This window comes from Rhea americana, unplaced genomic scaffold (assembly GCF_003343005.1).
Source record: "Rhea americana isolate MKP2758 unplaced genomic scaffold, rheAme1 scaffold_41, whole genome shotgun sequence".
NCBI lineage: Eukaryota > Metazoa > Chordata > Aves > Rheiformes > Rheidae > Rhea > Rhea americana.
The window spans coordinates 5766996-5790717 of record NW_028186546.1 but is presented as its reverse complement, the minus strand read 5'-3'; the positions used below and the strand labels follow the sequence as shown (position 1 = coordinate 5790717).

Below are 23722 nucleotides of genomic sequence, written 5' to 3'. Positions count from 1 at the left end.
TTGAAATGCGTAGATAATTATGTTATTACATTAAATACCTACTTGTACGCAGAAATCAAAATGAAATATGTCAAGAAGGCTTATTTTAAATAATTTTGCCCTTTGTTTTAAAGGGGTGCACTTTAAAAAGTTAATCCTTGTACTTACTGATAAAATATTTTATTAAAATCCGCAGTGAGTGCAACTTTAAAAAGAAGTGAAATACTTGTGCAATATTAGTCTGCGAGGTCTAAGGTTGCTGTGTTTCCCTTGTGGAAGTGAAGGATAGCCCTAGTATTTCAAAGCAAAGCAGTGCTCCGCAGGATCTTGGAGTGGTGCTTGGGTCTTTAGTTGTTGTAAAGTAAACAAATTACAAAGGTTTTGCACACTTCCAAGCCTGCTATTTCTATTTCTTTCAAATGCATCTTCTGGCTATGGTAAAGCTTAGTGCCACAGTAATTTTAAAAAAAAATCATACACATTTAAACATTTATTTATATTAATAAACACAAGTAATTGTATCTCACCTTCAAAGATGTATTGTCAGGGTTGACTGCTTATTTCTCTTTTTCAAGGAAGGTAYATCTAACAGGAAGAGAAAGTGCTTTAACTTAAACTCTGCCATTGTATTATTATTTTTTTTTYYTTYYWAAAAATACGTGAATATTCTTAGAGTTTAGTAATAGTAAGCCAGTATGACTACTTGCAAATAGATTTCAAAGCATCAGGTAGCAAACTGTTTGTTTTGAGCTGTCTGAGGAATTGCCCTCACTGAGAATTGATGGAAARGCATCCTCATCACCAGTGCCAGAGTGTAGTGGTTTACAGGGAATGATTTGGACAAAGGGTTWGTGCACAGAGAACTTAGTTATGGAAAGAAAATACTGAGGAAATGGARGAAGGAATTCATGTTGTTATTGTGTAGCTACTACCTGCCATTTGGTTTTTTCTCAGGTGCAGGATAACTTGGATGTAACTAAGGATGATCTTTGGTATGATGAACAGCTGTACTGAATTTTCTCTTTTAGGTGTATCACATTTCCTTAGTTTTTTTTTCCGGTTCCTATACAGTCCATTTAAGCCTTATATTTTTGAGATCTGTGATACAGCAGTTTTTCAGCTCTCTGTTGTGACTGCTCTCAAGTAAGGTCATGGGACCATGCTGGTGGGAGAGTGCAATAGGTGCCTTCCTCTGGGTGGCCTACAGCAGCTTTGGGCAGCTGTGTGGTGGGCTTAGTGAAGTCAGAGAAGATGAGATGTTCGGTTCTCAGCTGCGGTGGGGGAGAGGAGACAGAGGTCCAGCGCTGGCATCAAGGAGACATACCCTTCCTGAAGGAGACAGGTTGGGCTTCATGGCACAAATAATGGGTGAGTTCCCACCAGCCCTGGTCTCTTCTGCAGAACAAGGCACTGCTGATGTCTCTGYGGTAAAGCAGAAGTAACTGCCTTGTGTCACCCTGCCTCTGATGTGCTTTGGAAGCACAGAAAAGAAAAGGGCTTGAGACCTACACCTGGGGTTCTTAAACTGTTAATTACACTGAAGAGGATGGGCTTGAGGTCTTCTGCCCTTGCACACTGCCAATACTTACCAAAGGCAACATCTAGATCTTATTAAAACACTTAGAAACAGAAATTAAGAAAAGTTTTTTTTTTTTTTTTCAACCTGTGGGTTTTTTTTAATAAGCCAATACTGAAATTCTTGCAAAACTAAATGGAGAACAAGCTTTATAGAATTGTTTGCCATGCATTTTCTATTTTTTGGCTGATGGGATTGTATAATGTTTTAAAGGGAAAGAYTAGTTCAAAATCAAGGTCCTTAATTAACAAGTAAAGCACTGATCAAATGCCAGCAACAACTGAATCACTAATATTTTAGGCCATCTGCTGTGAAATTGTCAGATAGTTCAGAATTCAACATTTTACTCCCTTTATTTAGATAATTTTCATCTAGATTTTGATGTAGAGAAGCTAACAGTCTCAGTCCAGTTTTGCAGTTATGTCAGATAAAACAAAAGCACATATAYTTTAGGTCTATATTAAGACTTGATTTTTTTCAGAGCACAGCTTTTTCTTTGTTTTTGGACTGTAATATAATTGCTAATATACTAGTCTTGGAATGTGGAACTCCTAATTTTATTTATTCAAGCAAAAGACACATTTTCAAAACTAATTACRTATAGAAATAACTGTTTTTCAATTATATTAAGATTACCAAGGTCTTTATCTTTTGTGACCGGTCTTTGAAGTACTTCTAGAGAAATAATACCAGCAGGCAAAACAAGGCTAACATTTACCTGTTATTAATAGGAATTGTACTGATTCCCATGTTTTTCCATATAACTCAATTTTCATAACTGTTTAGTCTGAATATGGTTTTGTCTGGTTTAAAATTCTTATATGTATAATTAAAATGTAGAGATCACGTTGATCACGTTAATTACATTTAGTAAAATGTAGGGATCAGCCTATCACCAGAGCAGATGTACATCTATACTGCTGGTTGTTTACATATGAAAATTGTACAGTCATGTTATAAACATTCATTTGCTTTTTGGTTTAAGTCTATTTGCTGTAACAGGTCTTTAAAAACAAAGCTTTATTTTATCGGCCACTTGCTTTATTTCTTGTCTCACTGGGTAAAAAATAGTAATTGAACAAAATGCAGATGAAGCTGTAATCAGGTGCAGGAAAAGTGGTAGAGGCTAGTGAGCAATTACATTGAAAAATGGATTTTCAATAAAAAGCTTCACAATATCAATTAATGATGGTATATTTTATGAAATTATTATTTTATAAAGTTGCATAAATAGTGCTAAAATAGTATTCAACATTTTTTTGCAATCTAAATCAATCTAAAACAATAGAACAATCCAATACTTACTCCTGACTTTTCCCATGCCAGAGCGTGGAAAGTACATTAGTTTTCAGCAGCTCAGCTAACTRGAAAGCAAACTTTTAGCTGCAGGTAGTTTTAAATCTGTTATTTGTTGTTTAAAGCTAAGAATACTGCATAGCTACTTGCCYCTTAACTGCAGCAAATGAAACAGTGGGAAAGCTAGTAAGGCAAACTGCCCAGTGTTGCTCTATAAAACACCTATAAAAATGTACTGGGCCTCTCTGACAGAAGATGAGAAGAAAATTTGAGTTTTTCGTGGTGTAACTCTTGACACTGTAGAGCTTCTTGACAGTTGTATTGTGCTGCTTCCAGCAGGTAGAAGCAGAATATTTCACTGACAGKCTTTGAGGATTAAGCCTGTCTTTTTTTTTATCATTTTATTTTTTTTTAATGTTTTATTTTATTTTTTTTCAGTCTGGATGTCTCTTTAGAGGATGTTTTGGCATCACTGCAACTTGAATYGTACTCCACACCAATACAGTTGAGTACAATTTTTGCAGCTTGCCTTCAGCCACGGGTTGCTGTGACGGTGTTCTTTACCTGTGGCCTGCTGTCTGCTGACCTTGCGTGTSTGTATTAATTGCCCTGATGACTTTAGCCCAAGTCATGGTTAATGCAAGCTGGATTTAGACAAGTAAGATGCTTTTGGAAAGGAATTGCTGATATTCTTCCCCAATTAAAATGGGTCAGTGCTCCATGAGGTGTGGAACGTGAGTTAGAGTAACCTTTGCCTCCTTTGTGCAGAGCATGGCRTTAGCTATTGCACCAGCTCCAGAGGAAGATACCTTGTTTCTTAGTAAAAGTGCAGCCCTAAGGTCTTCTAGTCTGTCTTTAGTAGGAGCACTGGGATTATCTCCTTCGGAGTCTACGTTGTTTAGTATTTGGTTTTGGAAGAGCTGCTTAACTTTGGTAGACAAAACAACACGAACCCACTGAAGCGCTTTGTCCCTGGTAAGCTTATCCTGTGAGCATCAATAAATTGCTTTCACTGCTCTGTTTTCTGAGGAGAGGAGAATATTATGTAGGTTCTAATACTGGGTTTTGAAACAGTTTTTAATAATCTGACAGAGATGCTAATGCAAGGAGCAAGCGGCATTCCTTCTCCGCTTCTGAAACCCTTACAAAAGTTTCACCCTGGAAGCACTGTGGCAGGGATGCATGTGAAAATGTACCTTTCAGCTCCTTTAAATTTTTTTCTTCCAGCTTTTTGTCTCCTCATTGTAGGAATGTAAATAGGTTTGTACACGCTGTTACTATTTGCTGCCAGGAACAGTTACAAGAGCAAGTTGATTGAATAAACTTGGATGCATGCGGAGAGTGCAGAGAGAGATTGGCAGGCTGAAATAGAAATGAGATGAAGGAGAAAGATGTTTTTGAGCTTCTGTAGTCATCAACTTCAACTTTTTTTCCTAGTGTAGTATGTGTTTGTATGATTTTTCATTAAAATTAAAAAAAAACCCACAAAGCAGCTCATCAAAGCTAGCTTATCAAGGTACCTGGCATTAGTGCTTTGTCGTGCACGGAGCCAGGAGGTTAGATAAAACATAATCACCTATTTTGGGCATTTTATATCTAGTTTAGTCAGTGAAGTATTAACTCCCACTAACAATTTCACGAATAACAGGGCTTCTGTTTAACTTTTCACTGGCATTTATACAATTAAAAGTAGTTATAGTCCTAATTGCCTGCTAGCACTTCCCAGGGAGAAGTACAGGCCTACCTGGTAGGGGTTAAATCTTTGAGCCTCTCACTCAGGATCGCAACGCGGAGTTCAAGCCAAGTGATTGCAAGTCGAAGGAGTCTCACGCAAAATAGGCAAGAAATCTTTTTTTTTTCTTTCCCTTTTTCAAGTACTTTAAGTTTTGGTGAGTTCATTAATTTCTTAATTAACAAGTGACATTAATTTCCTCCTTAAAAAGCAGTTTGAGTATTTGTCAAGTTACTTGTCGTAGTAACCTTTACTACCACGCGAGCGAAAGCATGCAGAGATAATTGGCAGTAATTGACTGCGAGGCCGATGTTGGAACTGAAGTAAGGAAAATAAATACGAAATACTGGGGTTCCATGATAACAAAAGCAGATTTAAAGACTTTTTTTTTTCCTTTTGCATGATCCCTGCTAATATTCTGACTTTGACTAGCAAAACAACCTCTGAGTAATGTTTTTGCTGTAGTAACATTTTTTTCAGTGGAATTTTAAGGTGACTGTTCCAACCTATAAAGCCCCGTGTGAACGACTGAAGGATGACGGTTTTCACCACCAGGATTCTCTTTCCGTTGTTATCAGGAATTAAGTTAGCTATCGTGAGGACAGCTCATTTCAAGGTTTATGGCTCAATCTGAGGAATCCCTGGGTGGCAGAAGAGTCACGAACAGCTGGGACTACTGATGATGAAAAGTAGCACAGTGATTCTTCCGTGGCGGAAGTATGCTATTTTTCCTCTTGGACCCCATAGTGTACCACTCTGCTTTTTCTTCAGGTACTCTTGATTGCAGCCAAGTACCATTCATTTCACATTACTGAAGAAGCTCATAGTATATCAGAACTGAATGGGAAGTTCATCTAATTTAAGTAATTTTTTTGGTCTGTCTCTATTAGAAATGGCATTGAGGCAGACTGCACCTTGGAAAAAACAAAGTACCACTGGCTGACCTGCTGGCAGATTGTGAATGGGTGTCTCTCCTCGTTCTCAGTGTCAGTTTGGCATTCTCTTAGCTGATAAATGCCATGCTTCTCTGAGACAAGAGAACAACATGCTGAAGTGGGTAAAGATTGAAGGAGCATAGTGAATGTATAGTAAGACAGTATGCTATCACTGCACCTCTTCTACAAGTAGTCCTACGAAGAATAATTCTTAAACTTTCAGTTAGTCATCTGCCTGTTAAAACTTTGGTTAAAAGGTTTGATGTGACCTAACTACTTGCATGCTACATGTGATGTGCAGTGCTRCTTCTCTTTTCTCTCATCCTCTGCTTTAATCCAAAATGGAGAAACACGTTTCTTGAGGGAACTCAAAATGTTTTAGTCTCCTTACGTCATTTCTAAAGTTGCTTCACTTATTTTGTGAGAGAATATTAAGTTTGGGTTTTGGCTTCCCATCTTTGGGCATGAAGAACTCTTCCATGATTTTTAACAACTGCCTAGTGTTTACCGTGCGTGAAGACGTCATCATCTGTTTGTCCTATTCTGCAAACTTCAAAATTCTTTTACAATCAAGATTTTGCAGTTTTGCACTCAAGCGAATCTTGAAGCCCAGGCGTGCTGCTGTTCTGTGACATTTAGAGCTCAATGGAGAGAGAAATAACAATTCCTAATTTTTTTTCTCTCTCCAACATGTCATTAGGTAAAGTTGTTTCCGCCTCAAGAGAGACTTTATCCCACCTCTGGGCATGGTGAACTGAACAGAAGATAGGAAAATTACTTTTTAAAACTGCTTCCTGTATTTCTCTGGAAATAAAAATTTCTGGAATTCCATAATGAAGCAGCCTATCGTGACTCCGGTTACCTCCTCTTCTGCCTTCCCAACACTGAATAAAGAAATGAGCAGATTAGCTTATATGCTGAATATAGACAAAACGTAATTAATCAATTTGGAAAATGAAAAGCTGGTCTTGGTTACAATATATTAGTATCGTGTAGAATTGTCTGTCACTCTGATGCATGAGAAGCTATCCAGTTGCACTTTTAATTTTGTTTCCTCCAACTTAATTGAGTTAAAGGATGCAAAATTGTAGCCACTGGCATTAATCTTCTATACAAGCAATTCCTGTAATTGCGATGGATATTGCTTATAGAATTTAGCAAGGTGTGAAAATGCCCTATATTGTTGTGATTGAGATGGGAATGTAGTTGGCTGGAAACTTCTTAATGAAATGTCATATCAGGAGAGGTAGATTGACACCAAAATGTGTGGAAAAGAATTAGCAATTAAACAATATCGCCAGTGGAGTATGCAAGTTTTGATGACAGAAGGACAGTCAGTGATGCCTTTTAGACTAAAATAGCCATAGCTGGCCAATGAAGGAGGTGCAATGGGAACTAATCTAATAATTATACTTCTAGGTAGTTCTGGAGAATTAAATAGTGTGGTTTTTTTTTTCTGTTTTGCCAAGTAGATATTCTTTTTTTTTTTTTTTTTAATAGCTACAATTTAAAGCAATACCTTTGATACTTGGAAATCGATTTTGAACTATAAAATGTAACACTTCTGTGGGTCTGCTTTATAGGACTGTAGGTAAAGGTGCAAAGTTTGAAGACGATGGCCTAAGTTAAAAAAAAAAAATGAAGTGTACAACTTTTAAAGTAAAAATGGAACTTGTCAGCTGTCTGGTCTCTGATTTTACCTCAACAAGTTTGCAGTCAATGGGTTTTTAGTGCTTAGTAGGGAGGGAGAGCATKTTGCCAGTATCGAGTTTTAAACAACTTGACAAAACTATTTTTTTATTTTAATTCTTAATTTGTATGTACCTACCTACTCATTAAAGAAATTGAACTTATCTCATCCTAAAAACTTCTAAAAGATGGATATGCCAGGTATATAATTCTGCTGATATCAGGAGTGTCATAGAAATGCCATTGCTGAATGTTATTAATGGTCATGGATATGATTAGCTCATTTCAATATTTTTTTAATGTTGATTCTTGAGAAATGCAGAGTAAATACACTTGATATTACAGTCTTATTCTTTTTAGGTGCTAGCAAATGTCTTCACTTGCCTGCTAATACATGGTTCAGCATTTGGATGGCAATTTTAAAAAAAACACATATGTAATGTACGTACCTACAAATGCAGTTTTATCAGGAAGGCGAAGTAAGTAGTTCTCCTAGATGGAAGATGCACATCTTCTGCTCTGACTGTGATGAGTTGTAGCCTAGGTAGCTTCCTGGGTTTTTTTCTTTAATCATAGCATAACTAGACAGGTCTGTGGAAATATGGTCATGGAAGATATCTTATTTTTTCAGTAACTGAGGAAAAATGATAACATATGCCATAATTTTTTAGTTATCAAATTAAACTTCCATTTTTTGTGTTTGATATGTAATCTGGTTAAATTTATGTCATAATACTTTGTTTTATATTTATCTTAAAAGATGCCTTACATAGCATGAGGTATACCTAATATTGTGCTGTAGTACTGCATATTTATTGAAAACATAAGGTGTTAGCTTTTTGACTTAATATGCATGTATTTTCCAAGTTCTGTAGATGGTGTAGAAAAGCCTACTGCTATGATACTGATACTGTCCATGGTACATTGTTGCTACCAGCCAGCAGTATGGGCGAACTAAAAATGTGGCTTGCACTATGTCAAAATTGCATTTACCTAATACAAATAAAGTTATTTCACTTAGATTTTTTCACTGTATTTTATAATATTTCATTAATTGTACTTATTAGGTATAAAATCAGTTTGATGTGCAAGAGTAGTATTTAAGTATTATACGAAGACTGACTCCACTGCTCGAGTGGAAAGATGAGCTGTCCATCTGAAGAGCTACTTTCAGTTTTTCCCAGTGTCACAGAATCATAGAATCAGTAAGGYTGGAAGGGACCTCTGGAGATCATCTAGTCCAACCTCCCTGCTCAGCAGGGTCACCTACAGCATGGTAGACAGGGTTGCATCCAGGCGGGCCTTGAAGATCTCCAGAGAAGGAGACTCCACCACCTCTCTGGGCAACCTGGTCCAGTGCTCCGTCACTCTCACAGGGAAGAAATTCCCCCTCACGGTCAGGCRGAACTTCCTGTGCTTCAATTTCTGCCYRTTGCCTCTTGTCCTGTCACATGGGACAACTGAAAAGAGTTTGTCCCYGTCCCCCTGACACCCTCCCTTCAGGTGCTTAAACACATTGATMAGATCCCCCCTCAGTCTKCTCTTCCCCAGGCTGAAGAGGCCCAGCTCGCGCAGCCGTTCCTCGTATACATTCACGCATGTGAAGCTTGAAGGCAGAGGGGGTAGCAGGGCAACCAAAACAGGTCCCCATAGTTTTTTTTCTACTATCCATGGAAGTCTTCTGATAGTGGGAGAACCTGTGGCAAAAATGTCGGTTTAATGTATGCAGTATACACGCAACACATGTGTGGGAGGGTTTGTGTCCAGTATGTGCACCCGTGGGTTTGTGTCTTTCTTGGAGACAAGAATTAAGGGGCAATAAATCAGTGAAAGGTTAAAACTAATCTTTTCTCCATGCTGATTCCAATCCTTTCTAATAAAGCAGATTCATAAAAATACACCAGTAATTGTTTCCTTTCATAGAGAATTCATTAACTGAGGCGTTAGCCTTTTTCTTGTCATAAGCTATGACTAATTCCTTGCATCCTGTTACGCTTTCCCAGGTACATTTATATATATATATATATATATATATATATATATATATATATATAGTGTTTAATTTGGACTTTTGTTCAAATCATGGAAATTTTATGTTTGAAGTTATTTTCTATAGAGAGAAGTTCAGTTTCACCGTCATTTTTCAGAATTGCTAAGATTTTTATTTAGCTAGTTTATTCTGTTCCTGTTTGCCTCTTTCATCCAACTCCCCAGAAGGGAGGGAATCTTTTAGCTCTTCAGCCTGTTCAGAAAAACTGAGTGGAGATTGATCTTTCAAAGTAATTTGCTTTCACTTCAGACTTCAAAAAATATAGAAGTGATTAACACTGATCTAACAACCCACTTCTTTGACATTTGTTAATGGCTTTCATCTGGGAATTTTAAAGTACTTTGTAAAAACATTATTTATCACAGCATCACTGTGCGCTGGGATGTGCCTGTACCTTGCTTTGCAAGCAAACGCAGCAATGAAAGAAATGAAGAATGCACAGACTRAGTAGGGTATCTCAGGTCTGAGAGTAAGAGGTGAAGGCAGGGGCTCAAGACGGAATCATGTTTTTAAGAGTGTGAGAAAGCTCATATCAGTCTCAGAATTTTACTCTCTTTTTCAAATTAATTTCTTTTGGCAGTAAGGTTGAGGCTTTTAGCAATGCCATTCCTTTTGCGGAAGCTAGTTCTGAGTATCTGAAATAAGGTTTTTGAAATTCTGATTGAGAAGCATATTTGTAATACTGCTTAAGTACTAATGAATATCTTTTTCCACCTTTCAAGACATGTTTTTATTTTTACTTCATGCGTAGGTGTCTCAGGCAAGTATCCTTTAATAATTTTCTTAGGAGTGTTTGGGCTTCTAAATAAAGTTTTGTTCATGACCTAGAAATCTGAGATGGCAGAGATGCTTCCCATCTGTCTGTAGTCACACACATCTGCAGTAATGCGTTTTCAGTAGTGAGCAATTTYTGGCTTGTGGACAGAGCTATAATTGAGAGAGAATGCTAGCAGGAAAAAAAGCTTTAGAAATAAAACCTTATGGTGATGATAAATATCTCATAAAAAGCTTATAATGGAAGAATTATGGTCACAACCTCTTCCATGTTTTCACCATATTCCTGATCAAAAAGGCCATTTTAACATCTTAGGCCATAAAAATAAGTGCTTATGATTATCAAATCATAAGCCTTTTGTAAGATGTTTTCTTTTGTTCTAAAGTAATTTAATTGAAAATGAATAACACAAAAAAATTTATATGCTCACCACATTAAAAAATAGCAAATGATAGGCCTGAAGCCTGTAAGCTTTGTTTTTTATGGGGTGCTGAAAAAGTGTGTTCTTGGCCTTATTTTGAACATTTTTATTAGAGGGGGGAAAAAAGTCTTTACTGATTAACAAAGTAAGAATTCCTGCTGCAATGAAGGGGGGGGGAGGAAGTGCTGGTACTGTTGCAGAGCAGTTGAAGTTGCTTTGATAAGTTGTGCTCTGTCAAATTCTCTTTTCAAATTTCAGGTCGTAAATACAGAATCAGAGACYGCCAGCCAGGCAAGCTGGAGAAGTCCGTCTAAGAAACCGGTATCTTTGTTTGCACTGAGGATGCCACCTGAACCGAGCCTCCCAGCGCGAAGTCTTTTGATCTTAGATCTGACCCTAGAATGTGCAGAGGGGGCTCTTACAGAGGGTGGTAATAGTTCTTCTGGCCTGGACACTGATGTAACTGCTGTTGCAAGGTTCTGTCTTGTTCTTGGGACTGCAGACTGATACTGTGGTGACCTGCTGTTGAATTTAGGAATCAGTTGTGTCAAGAAGGCTTGACACAGTTTGGGGTCATAAATATGACTTTCTGGGAGAATATCAAGGAGCTTGGTCTATTCCTTAAATAGAAGATCAAGGGATGACTTGGTGATAGCTAAGGAGTCTCTACGTAGAGAACGTGATGGAGTTCTTCCACCTGCCAGACAAAGCTGTAAGAAAAGCTGATGACTGGAAGTTTAAGCTAAACTGGCAAACAAAAGTGACCAGTAATAAAAGTAATTTACTATAGGAACAGTTTACTGTATGGTATGTTAGAGTCTACATCACTGAAAATTTTTTAATCACAGTAATTTTCTGGATGTCTTATGTGATTGATATTAAAGAGTGACTGTCAGTTTGATTCCAACAGTGTCTCTTAGGTGTAACAGATCTAACCTATTTCATCTTTGGCAGTTATTCTGCATGTTYATGTGAGTTGCGGACCTCAGTTTCTGCACTTGGATCTATCCATTTTTGTAGCAAATCTCTGCRTTGCCTAAGAATGTAAGGCGCACCYGTGTACCGGAGCGGACAGCGTGTCCCCATAGTCTGGTTCCTGTCTCCTGTAGTAGTCACTGTCAGGTGCTTAAGGAAAGTATCGTGTTTGTTCTGCTCTTACTCTTTCGGAAGTATCCCCCTTCATGGCAACTGTTGGATGCTGAGCTAAACAGACATTTTGGACAGCATAGTGTAGCATGGCMATGGCTATGTAGGAGAAGAAAGCAAGCGTGCGCTGATATTTYCTTGCTTTTGGCATTTGTCTGCTTATGGATTTCTGATCTGGGTTTGCATTTTGGCCAGCATTATCAATGGCCACTGATGGCTTTTAGCTTCCATAAATTTGTCCAATTCCTTTTAAAAACCACTTACAGTTTTGGCATCTGCAGTACCTGTGACACCAAATTTCACAATTTAATTACATACTCTATGAAAAAGCTTCCTGTTTTTAATATGCTGGCTTACTGAATTATTGAATTGAAACACATTGCATATTTTATACACGTTTATCRTATTCCACATAGTGCCCTTTTCAAKCTAGGGAGCGTTACTGCATTTGCTTTTCTCCTCTTCAGCAAGCTTTTCCATACTTATCACRTGTCTTGAATCTGTTTTTTGTTTTCTTCTACCTATAATGCCTTTAACTAAATGCATTTAAAAAAATGTTTTGACTTTTTGGTCCTTTCTTGATAGTGTCTAATATTCTTTTTCACTTTCACTTCGGAACTCTTTTTGCTTTTGTGATTAACTTATTGATCTTGGAAGCTCCCTATACAGCTTCTCTTAGACTGTACTGACATCTAATGGTAAGGCAAAGTGGCTTAATCATATRTAATGGCAAGACAAATTATCTGACAGGCCAGTATATGTATTTTCTTCTTCATTCAATATTAATTTTTATAAGCCAAGATGGAATTACTTCCCTCCAGTTTTTCACAGAAAGTCTGATTTTAAACTTTTCTGGCAATTAATCCCTTGTTTTGTTCATTGTGCCACACTTTTTTAAAAGGAATTTTAAACCTTTGCAAGAGATTTTCAGTACAATATAAGTGATGTGATGGCTTTATTCTGCAGTAAATTTCAGTAGAAGTCTCGGTGTCTCCACAGAAGGTAGCATCATGAAATAAGTCTAAGAACAAATGCTGTGCTGCAAAACTTCAGACTGGGGTATTTTATCRTAAAATGGATTTCAAAATTCCAGAATGTGATGTTTGAATTTGGACACGTTTGATCCATYTTTTTTTAACTGAACAAGCTGGAGAACCGGTTGGGGCATGGAATATCTCCGTTGCTGCTAACATCTGATTTCCAGCCATGAAGATGGTGTCCAGCCTGTGAGTCCTTCTGATCATTTCACTGATTATGGATATTGAAACGTCTCATTTAAAAAAAAAAAAAAAAAGATTTTTGTACAGATGAGATGTGGTTTTAACATATGGGAATGCAGTTGCAACACTGGTCCTATACTAATTGACTGGTCCTATACTAATTGTTGTAGTAGCAAAAAAAAAAAAAAAAAAAACGCCCTGCTGCAGCACCTCAGGTGTTCTCCCACGATGTGTTAGGTAGGGTTGGCCTTTGTTATCTTAGGAGTCTGTTTGCTGCCTGAAATGAAGAACTACTGCCAAATTATTTAAATAATTTGTAACAAGAGTAACAACATTTTCATTATATTTACTTATTGTTTCCAGGGCTGCACAGAATGGCCCTTTCCAGGCTTGTCAGAAGTCACAGGAAATAGAGAGTTTGTTGATAAAATAATTTAAAACAATTGGGAGGAGRGAGCAGCAAAGAATGTGTTGGTGTGGGTTCTCTTGGTAACGTGTTGTAATTTTTGAAGTCATCAAAAACAAATGATAATGGAATATGGACTATAAACTCACAGACAGTTTTTCTTACAATGTTCTAATTTTATACCTTTTGAAAGTYGATAGTAGAAATAAAAAATTTGCAGTACCTTTGTGTAGCTTCAAACTAAGCAGCATATATTAGACAGATGAAAATTGAGGTTCCCAAAGGTAACACGAAGCTTCATGGCCTCATGTGTTAGTGATTTACCGGTCTATTGTGAAATGTTTTTATGCTTTGATTATCTTACTCTTCATGATCTTGCTTGGGTGGCCTTTCATGTAGAGGAAGGTGATAACAACGAGGCAGAGGTAGCGATTGGTATTTTGTCTTTTCTAGTTGTATAGGTAAAAGTCTATGTGCAGAAGAGCTGACACTCAAAATACTTTTGTGGGTGGCCTGTCTAATCAGTGGTTATATCTGATGGAGTGTAGAATTTCTCTGATCGGTGTAGGCTTTCACCAGCTGTTCAGATGTACTGTAAGTGTGATCTGTTCTGCATAAAATTCTCCCATTAGACTGATGAGAAAGAAATGGTCCTGCACTACTACACTGCAGCCTTTAGTGKTTGATGGGCTTTCTGTCCCAGTAATTTGGAGTTTGTCTCTATCTATAAATATGAATATAATTACATAATTAGCCACTTTTTTTAATATTGTGTATTTGTTAGCATTTGCTTCCTTTTCATCCTCTTTCACTAGAGAAAAGATCATGGGCTTTGAATGGACCTTCCTTTGAAATCTCACTCGCAGCTTACATTTATCCTTTAATTCATTACAAGTGTTACTTTCTTTGAAAACTGAATTCAAAATTGTTTTCTTAATTATCGTTCCTATTTTAGCATGTAGGATTTGGCCACTGCCATATGATAATGTTGAATGGAGATATTTTTCTCTTTTTCTTGAAGTCTTAGAGTAAACGTCTGCTCAATAAAGAGCTAAATGCGCTGGATTGCAATACCCAGAGCCATGTCTTATTAAAAAACAATGTTCCAAACTGGAATCACTTGTTAAAATTGAATTAAAAGCTCTTAATGTTCTCTACCAACAACATATTTTAATCTAAAAAATATCCTTCCCAAAAGGGTTCTGTATGTTGAAGGTATCTCGAATGGCTTTGTAGCAACCACTTGATGTACAATAAGCAGTGTATTTCCTTAAATCGTTTAGATTCTCACTTTATCTTAAAACATTGAACTGTCTGCTCTTAAATACTGTTTGATATTTTGTGTTCTGATTCGTAATTCATTGGGCAATGTGCTTGTATTTTTAGTGAATTTCTCAAATACAATTATTCATGTTGTAGTTTAGTAATTGCAGTAACTAATGCTCCCATAATTATAAGGCTTTTGTTTTGCTGGGAAATGCTTCCCATATCATCATGTTCTCTTTGTGTTGGAACATAAAGTATAATAAAGCTGTATTTGGGTTAAAATTAGAACTACGTTAACATGTTAATTTAATTTTTGCTTAGAAATGTTTTCTGAAACTTATGACAACTTGCCATGAATAAAAACAAAGGAGTCAATATTTTAAAGAATGTTTAAAAGGAAAAAAAAAAGTGATTTATGTGGGTTTTTTTGGAGCTACTGTAGACAGATAGAAAACATCTGGTGACACTTTCAGTGGTAGGTCAATAGTTGCAGATGGTCTGTTTTTTAAAGCTGTCATCCAGCTTCGTACGTAGAGTGACTACAGTGGAAAAATCTTTGAATGAATAAACAAAACAGTGCAAGGAGGACAGCAGGCTTATATATTTCTACAACATGGCTTGTTAAATAAGCCATAAAACCTTAAACTAAGACCGGCAATTTAAATGTTCAGTATATTCTAGTTTCTGTTTCTTATCCTCTAGATTTTTGCATGTGACTGTTGAAGAATTAGGTTATAAATAAAAGTGACAAGAAAATAAACATAAATTTAGGATTGATCTTACATGCAAGTTGGGGGTGCTGGTTAAAGAAAGGCAGGTAACTATGGCTAGATTTTAAGGTTTGAAAAGAGGTTTTAAGGTTTTATGTTAGATTTGGTGTAATGCTCATGTAATCTTGCAACAGGGCCACATCCGTTATTGAAGAATATTGTATATTGAAACAATAATCAACGTTGGGAAATCTAATTGAAAATTTTGAAAATGGCAGCTGCCTTTTTCTTTGTTTAAAAAGGGAGAAACGGGTTTCATTCTTCATCGTTTTTTCCTCCTGTTTATGGTGGAATGTTGCATTAAGTTTGAATCAAGCATTATTCAAAACCACATAAGAATCTCAAATTTGGGGATGAAGAAAAAGAGGTGGAAGGAATGTGAACAGGAGGAGGAGGTCGAATGAAGTAATAAAGTAAAATCTTGATGACTRTTGCACATTGTCTGCGTTTTTTAAATGAAAATAAACACACAAAAAGGAGTTTTTTGAACTCCAAATGTGCTGAGGAGTGCTGATAAAGATACCCGTTTTAATGCAAATGTGTAATTCTTGATATTCCAAGTATTTTACTTGACCGTTTCACTCCATGTACATCAATCTTCATAAGCTACAAAGAAACGAGCAGATTACTATGTTCAATCATTTGTAAAGCCATCTAATGCTGTCTGCTGATGTTGAAACCTTTTGGGCAGTAATAAAAAGAAACGGGGAAGTTGATTATTCGGCTTGTTTTAACGTGCACTGTGATTGTAGTATAGTGTTTTGCGAGCTCGGTTCTGAAAGTTTGTCAGATGTTTAAAGGAGAATAAAAGCGGTGCTCTGATGCTTTTTAAAGGCGCTATATACTTAGCGATCGCTGATTTACTTGCTCATGTGCATTTCATACAATCTACTGTGTTGGTTAGATTTGCTGTTAGATGTTACAGATGTTTTAGATGTTTTTCATCCTTCTCTTCCCTTCTCCCCGCCCTTCCTACTTCTCAGTGATTTGGTGCAAACACGGATGGCTTGTTGCAAATACCCTTACGCTGTCTTGCCCAGTTGCACAGTATTTGAAAAGTGCTTGGCTGTACTTGCTGCCAAAGAGCCTGCCTTGTCATGCATCAAGCTGCTTTAAATGCCATTTAGGTGATACGGATGTTGGCATTCTGCGTTGTCACTGGSATGATTTCCTCTGTTATCTGCCCCTGGAACTCTTCCTTAAATTTGTCCGTATCATGATTTATTTTATTGCTGAAAGCTTAAAAGTTAAGAATGAGAAGAGTGTTTAGTCAACTGCCGCAAGCGTTAGGATGCGAATGTGTGCATGTAGTATCATTCCAGATAGTTATTTTTCTGGCACCGTATGGGAATCGTGTCCCTGTGCCTGAGCGAGGTAAGCAAAAATAACTTACCTGCCTTGGCTGGGTGCTCAAGGAAAGGAAGGGGAAAGTATTTGAGAGTCTAAAGGCAGAAAACAGCAGCTGCCTTTGCGAGCGTTTCTTGTCCTGGGTGTTGTGAGCTGTGCTGTACGCTTTGCATCTCTCCATGTTTTAGGAGGCAGAGGCAAGGTACYACCAAGGTTACCATACTAGGTAACACCAAGTTACCTAGTATGTTTAAGAACTTTGTATATTTTCTCATTCGTTTAAATTGTATAGAGATTGTCAATTCTGGAATAAAGTGGGAGATCTGTATTTTGAAGTTAAGAAGTTTTTCCTTTTATTCACAGGTGAAAATAAGTTTAGAGAAAAAAGTAGATATTTCTGAGTTGTGACTGACTTGAGAAGTCCATCACCAAACTGTGCGGAGACGTTCTTTGAGCTTCCTCTCTTATGTCTCTAATGGACAAACACAAAGTGAAGCGGCAGCGTCTGGATCGTATATTTGAAGGTTAGATGCTTCAATTTATAATTTTTATTGCATTAATTAACTTCATGGATTAATGATATTTCTAGAGACTGAAACCATTTTTTTGTCATTATGTTTATTTTTAATTGAGTCGTAATTCCTGTTGAGGTTATTAACTGTTCACAGATGCCATTTTAGAGGAAAACGGATCTAGTCAAATAAAGCAACTAGTGCTTGAACTCTAATGTACAAATAAAAAGTGAGTGTGCTTTCAGCTTGGTGTTTTACAACGCTGTACCCAAATGTTGCGAAAGATCGCAGTTGTTCTTCCTGATAGAACACCAACTGCAAAAGGATCAGAAGGCCAGGTAATGCTCTCCAGAATCTGTCCCTAAGCTTCATTTACTTCGTAGAGATTGATTTAAGACACTGTATCTGATCCTTGTAAGGAAATAGAAAACAAAAACCCAACCAGAAACCCCCTAAACTTTAATAGGTATTATTAAAAGTAGCCTGATTTCTAGTGGAAGAGCTGCAATCGATTGGGTCAGTCATTTTATCTTGAACCATAAGTGAYTGAGTTATTGATTCCTGACACTCTGCATCCATTTTCTTTTTCATTTGACATGAAAATAGGTGGAGGGATAAGGTATAATGTTTTATTTTAAAAATATGCATGAATGATTAGGACTGTRTGAATTTTTGTATTAAAAAGTTAACTACTCCTTAAAAGGCAAGATTTGTAGGGGAATATACAACTTCTTTACTAGTTTTGATATAACTGTGAAAAGCAAACAGGTTTTTGGACACATGATCTTTTCATCATGTCTGATACTGAAGTAGTAAACTCCAGTTGAAACACTTGCTCCTAGGCCTTAGTTTTTAGATCTTTTTCTAGGAATTGTGTTAGTGYGAGCAGTTCTTGGCAGCTTATTTCTGTCCAATTTCTTTTCCCCCTCTGTACATTCCAGTACTATTAGTATATCCATATAATGAGATAGTSAAGAAAATGATCTGCATCAAAAATGAACCTTTTGGATGCATTATTTTCTCTTTAGATATGTTCCTCAGTCTGGGTCACTATTAAGCTGACAAAAAGCTGTATTGAAGTTTGAGAGAGCGAATGCGAGATGCTGGGACAGTTTACCCTGGCATTGCCAGAGAAAGACTTTCATGAATGTGGCCAAGGGTGCAGTTTCACATCTGCYTTAGATGATTAATCCAACTAAGTCTCTACTAAAAAGTGGCCAGGCCCTCCCTCACTCCACCACTTGCCTGATCCAACTGTTCCTTTCTGTCACTTCTGGTCCATTGGACTAGTGGTTGGTTGAATCATCTCACTGAAGACTAATCCCTGTGCAAAAAAAAGATTTGCTGCTGAGGAAGGAAGGATGCCCCTCTTTTCCTGCAGCTCTGCAATAGCATCGGCTGGACATGACCTAGCAGTGAACTGTTGCTGTAAGGCATGGTCCCACTCTGCTCCTCCTTGGCCTCAGGGTTTAGGTCTTAGGTCCTCGTTGCAGGGTGTCTGTCTGTCCCCTCAATAATAATAATAATAATAATAATAAAGGTTATCTTGATGGAGAAGTCATTTATTTATTTATTTATTTATTTATTTTTTGCTGTTAGTGAGCTGAATTGGTGACTGTCGGCAGGGGGTCAGGGCTGAGGGAGGCTGGAGGAACCTGGCCCTTGGGGTGGCAGCGAGCAGCTGGAAGATCCTCTCAGCTCGCTTTGAGGAACCTCAGCTGCGTTTTAGGCTTATTGTGTTGATCATCTGGACGGTTTGAAAAAAGTAGTTGATGATGGTGCAGGAGGGAATGGCAGCAGGGACGGGGTGACAGGCCATTAGCGCCCGTGACGGTTTAAGGTAGTGGCTTCCCCCAGGCTGTGTGTTAGCGTTTAGTGACGCTGTTCCATCAGCTCCTTTCCTGTGGCTTGTTTTTGCCACCCCTGCGCTGTTCACTGCATCGCAGTGGTCAAATCTGTGCAGCCATGCAGCGTAGGGGATTGATCCAGATGAAAAATAATGCATTTATTTTTTTTTAAACTCACCTCATCTTCCTAATTCAGCACATGCTAATCAAATGGCTGTACTGGAAAAATACGCTCAGCAGCTTGGGTAGAAGATGAGCAGTGAGGGGAAAGTGGGTGAAAAAATGATTATGAAAGAACAGTTAAAGTTTTTTTTTTTTTTGTAGTTATAGAAATCCAATTTTTCTTTTTAAAATGTCAAGCAGTATTCTGTTCTTGAGTGTGTCTGCTCAAATTTCCAAATGCTTTGAGGTTTGTAAACATATCTGTGGCTGCTGTTTTTAAATCACTGTCCCTGCCACTTTGTAATGTATGCAGTGGAACAAGAACTGGGAGGGTTGGTTGTTTTTAAAAAGACTTTTCTCTACATACAGTCCTGTTCAGATTTAAAAATTAAATATGCAGAATTGTTCTSAGATATGCGTACCTTCCATAAAACAATATAGAAGTTACGTATTTTGAAATATGAATAATGTATGCAAAGCTCAAGAAATTTTGAGAGATGTATAGCTGTAAAAACTGGTACATCTTCTCTGTCAACTTTTTGTTCATCAGCTCCTGTATAGCTTTTTTTCTCTCAACCTTTTTCCTCAAAAGAATTATTTTTACTATACTTTTTATTGCAACTTCCACTCGAACAAGTTACAAAGATTTACTACTTATTGCTGTTAAACATTTTCTCATGAATTGTTTAGCATGCAGGCTTGTGATGAGCAGACGTTAATACGTTACTGTATCCCTAAAGAGATGCCCGTGTCACGCTCGTTGTGACACACAGTAGTTCATTAATYTTTGCTGGAGGTGGGAGAGAAACGGGAGCCCGATTCTCGAAGCGATACGTTCACAGTTACGAACACGCGCGCCGAGTTGCGCACGCCTTGCTCGGCAGCGCTGGTGCATTGCCCCAAATGCTCCTGCAAGTTCGGTAACTGTGCGTGAAAAATGCTCTCCGGGTTGAACCGCTTTCCTGTGGCTTTAGGCAATTTGCACACTTGCTTATAGTAATTAATCATGCAAATTAAGCAACAAATGGGTTCACTGGGTTACTGGGTTCACTATTATCTTGTGAATAAATGATAGTACRGCAATATTACTACTAAATTTCTGTTAATGCTCAATGGGGAAAAAAGGTCTGATTCTATTACTGTGGGAGCAATTAGTTCTCTTTTAATGAAGCCGAGTAAGTAATTTTCTCTTAGGTACCTATGATTCCCCTCAGTGGGTTCTGAAATACRAAATGAAATATTTGCTCTTAGTCCTGAAGCTTTTTACGAGTATACGTTCTTGCTCATTTCAATAGCCTGCCATGTCTTTGCGCGTGTCATCTCAAAAGCGTAGTGTTAAAAAYGTGCTTTCTTCGTTGCAGTTTATAAGATTTTATTAATTAAAAACCATACCTTGAAAAAGCCACATGTTAAATTCTGCTCTTTGACTTCCACCAGTAGCTGGGATTTATACCRAGGCACAAAGATGTGGTTCTACGTGGTCTGCGATGCCTATATTTAAATTTACTTTGCAATTTATAAAATAACTTTAGGATTTTTTCACTCAAAGATGAATAGTATCAAGGCGTGCAAAAGATTAATTAGTTACTGATTATATTGTTCTTTGTCCCCCTCTCCGGTGAAGCTGGTGATTGCAAAGCATAATTATAGCAGTATACATTTGGCAGAACAGTTGGAAGTGTCATAGAGCAAAAAATAAAATGTGTTAATTTTCAAGATAATTTGAAAAATTCTAAATGTTTTTGACATTTATAAAAGTTTTTAGCTCTAATTAATGTATTGTTTTACTTTATATTGTAACAAAACTGTAAACAATGTTGTATATTTGCTTATATTCTACAGATTTTTAATTATACATGTGTATGTTATCCTGATCATTCCTTGGGAGTTACCTTGGGGGTATCTGAGCTGGCAAGCGATGTTGAATTTCCTGGGAGTTAATAGATGAAATAGGAAGGYGATAGAGGGTGGCTGTAGTGTAAAGAAACTTATACTTTCTCTGAATTTTCTGTGAATGGGTTTKACCGCAGCAGAGTGAATTTTCTCTAAATATGTTATCCATTCTGTGCAGTGCTCCGCCAGCCTCTGCTCCTAGTTGRTTTGCAAGCTTTAGGAAGCTAGCTCTGCTGCCGCCCTGCTTGAAGGGACGAGCTGATGGATACCAGTGGAGCAGGGAGAAGGAGAAAAAAGTATAAGAGGAGAAATCCTTTTCTTGTTTGCTTGCACAGATATTAGTGATTAAACAACTACAACTTGATGCTGGAAATGCAACCRCAAAATTGCGAGAGTGAATTTATTCCATTTGCTTGCTTGAAACCAAAGGCTGCTTTCCAGAACATTTTCTGTGTGACGTTTGTAGGAAACACTGCAGGATACATAAGTTCAGCAAGTCTGTAAAGACACTACATGCTCCCTGGCAGAGGTCATCTGTTTTCCTACTCCGCGTTTGAGGAAGAGAAGAGCATCCTTGCACACGTCCGAGCCGCTCAGTACTTATTGCAAGCCTTTGCTCTTTTGGTGAGGCATTGGCATGCGTCTGAGGGTTATTCTTTATGCACGRGTTGCCTCTTCCTCTTTAAACTACCCAAAGAAACCGTAAAAATGTATCTTAGCTATGTTAACAGGACTGCTTTATTACCTAAGCAAAGTGGAAGTGTTGATCAGGAGCATAAATTAGAAAAGAGAGTGCACATTAATGGGATGAGTTTCYGAAATCTGAGATAAAATCTCTCATCTTTTGCTCTTATGAAGGTCAGCCTTTCTTTGGGAAAGTCCCGTTACTGGCAAATAACCAAGTGTTAGGCTCTTTGAAGGACAGTAAAAGTGCATGATAAAGGAATAGTTTCTTTTCAAGGGCATGATCTAGACTTCCCTTGCCTATCAGAAGGCGGACCAAAGGTTATCTGTGTTTATAAAGCATCCTTTTTTTTTTTTTTTTTGCTTGTGGTGCTCTATAGTGTTATATTTCATGAGAAGAATCTTACTTTGCAGCTGATATGGCACATCATTGGGTTCAGGAGGAATGCGAAGAAAAAAGCAGGTATGAATTGGATTTTCTTGTTTCCAAACTTGCAAAGAAATCTAGAATTACAGAGTTGACTTAGTTTGAAAAACACGTTCTCCTTGCTGGTTTTCGTATGTGTTTAATACCCTGGCTCCTCAACAACTGAAAAATGTTACCAAGTGTTATTATTTCTCGACCACTGGTGGAACCTGACTTGCAGAAACTCTGATTTGATTCCTTCTGGTTTTGAAAATAAAGAGTTAAAGCAAATTTTTGTGTGTTATTGCGTGAGATGGCATATTTTAGCAATGCTTGGGTTTTAAAAAATGAGTTTTTAAACTCATATAAATTAATACTTTCATATTTTAAAAACAATTTTTTMCTGAGGCAGGGTATGTAGAGCATAATCAGTTATGCAAATAAAAGGAAGTAGGAATAAATGTTTCAGGGTGGTGAGCACTTTAATTTCCTTTTGCTTAAATGACCATAGTAAATATTAAGTTATTTGAAAAACTAGCTGTCAATTTTCTTAATTGACTTCCAAATTTGAAGATATTGCTAGTTATCTTATTTGCTGCATATATGAGAGAAATAAATTGAGTAATAAAATGTTCAGTTGGTAAATCATGTAGTACTATATACAGTTTTCTTTATGTATACAGGGTATTAGTACTAGGCATGTTAAATATGCCTTGCCTTTCTTACAGAGAGAGTAATGGAGCGTTTAGTTTTTGGTGCCCTTTTGGCAGACTTTAGAAAAAGACTTATTGAAAGATTAGGGCAGCAGAGGGAGCTAAAAGATTCCTAATAGTTTATTGTTTGTTGTTTCCTAAGTGAAAGTTGAACCTTCATAAAGTGCTAATTACCCTTCAAAAATGTGCTTTTCTAACCTGAAGTGTTGTTAGCAACTAAAAAAGGATTTTGAACTAGACAAATTCCTTTTCTCCCTACAATCCAGTACAAATTAAATTAGGAATCGGGTAGTAAAAGCAAGTAAAAGCAATTTCTTTCTGCAGCAGTAGCCATCAGATCTTTCAACTAATGAAGATGTTCAAGCAAGCAGAGTTTTCTATGAATAGCCCAAGAGAATATTGTGCGACTATCCCGTTATTTTCAGGTGTGACTTGTTGGGGGTTGACCTGGTGAACAGCAAGTTGACCATGAGCCAGCAATGTGCCCATGTAGCCAGGCAGGCCGATGGTCTCCTGGGGTGCCTTGGGAAGAGTGTTGCCAGCAGGTGGAGGGAGGTGATCCTGCCCCTCTCCTCAGCCCTGGRGAGGCCTCATCTCSMGTACTGTGTCCAGGTCTGGGCTCCCCAGGACAAGAGAGACCTGGAGCTACTGGAGAGAKTCCAGCGTAGGGCTACAAAGCTATGGAGCATCTGCCCCATGAGGAACGGCTGCGAGAGCTGGGCCTCTTCAGCCTGGGGAAGAGAAGACTGAGGGGGGATCTGATCAATGTGTACAAGTACCTGAAGGGAGGGTGTCARGGGGACGGGGACAAACTCTCTTCAGTTGTCCCATCTGACAGGACAAGAGGCAAYGGGCAGAARTTGAAGCACAGGAAGTTCYGCCTGACCGTGAGGSGGA

General features: G+C 37.7%; 1 protein-coding gene across 6 annotated transcripts in view; it reads left to right on the top strand.

Annotated features, from left to right (window-relative positions):
• CTBP1 (C-terminal binding protein 1) overlaps positions 1–23722 on the top strand; it is a 247935-nt gene that overhangs the window by 39903 nt on the left and 184310 nt on the right. For 4 of the 6 annotated variants that reach the window (XM_085314709.1, XM_085314707.1, XM_085314711.1 and 1 more), the window contains exon 2: positions 16972–17132. In XM_085314709.1, the coding sequence (XP_085170835.1) occupies positions 17075–17132 (58 nt within the window). In that variant the 5' untranslated portion in view covers positions 16972–17074. Of the gene's footprint in view, positions 1–16971; positions 17133–23722 lie in introns of those variants that run through there. The other 2 variants (XM_085314710.1, XM_085314712.1) reach the window with 1 other exon arrangement.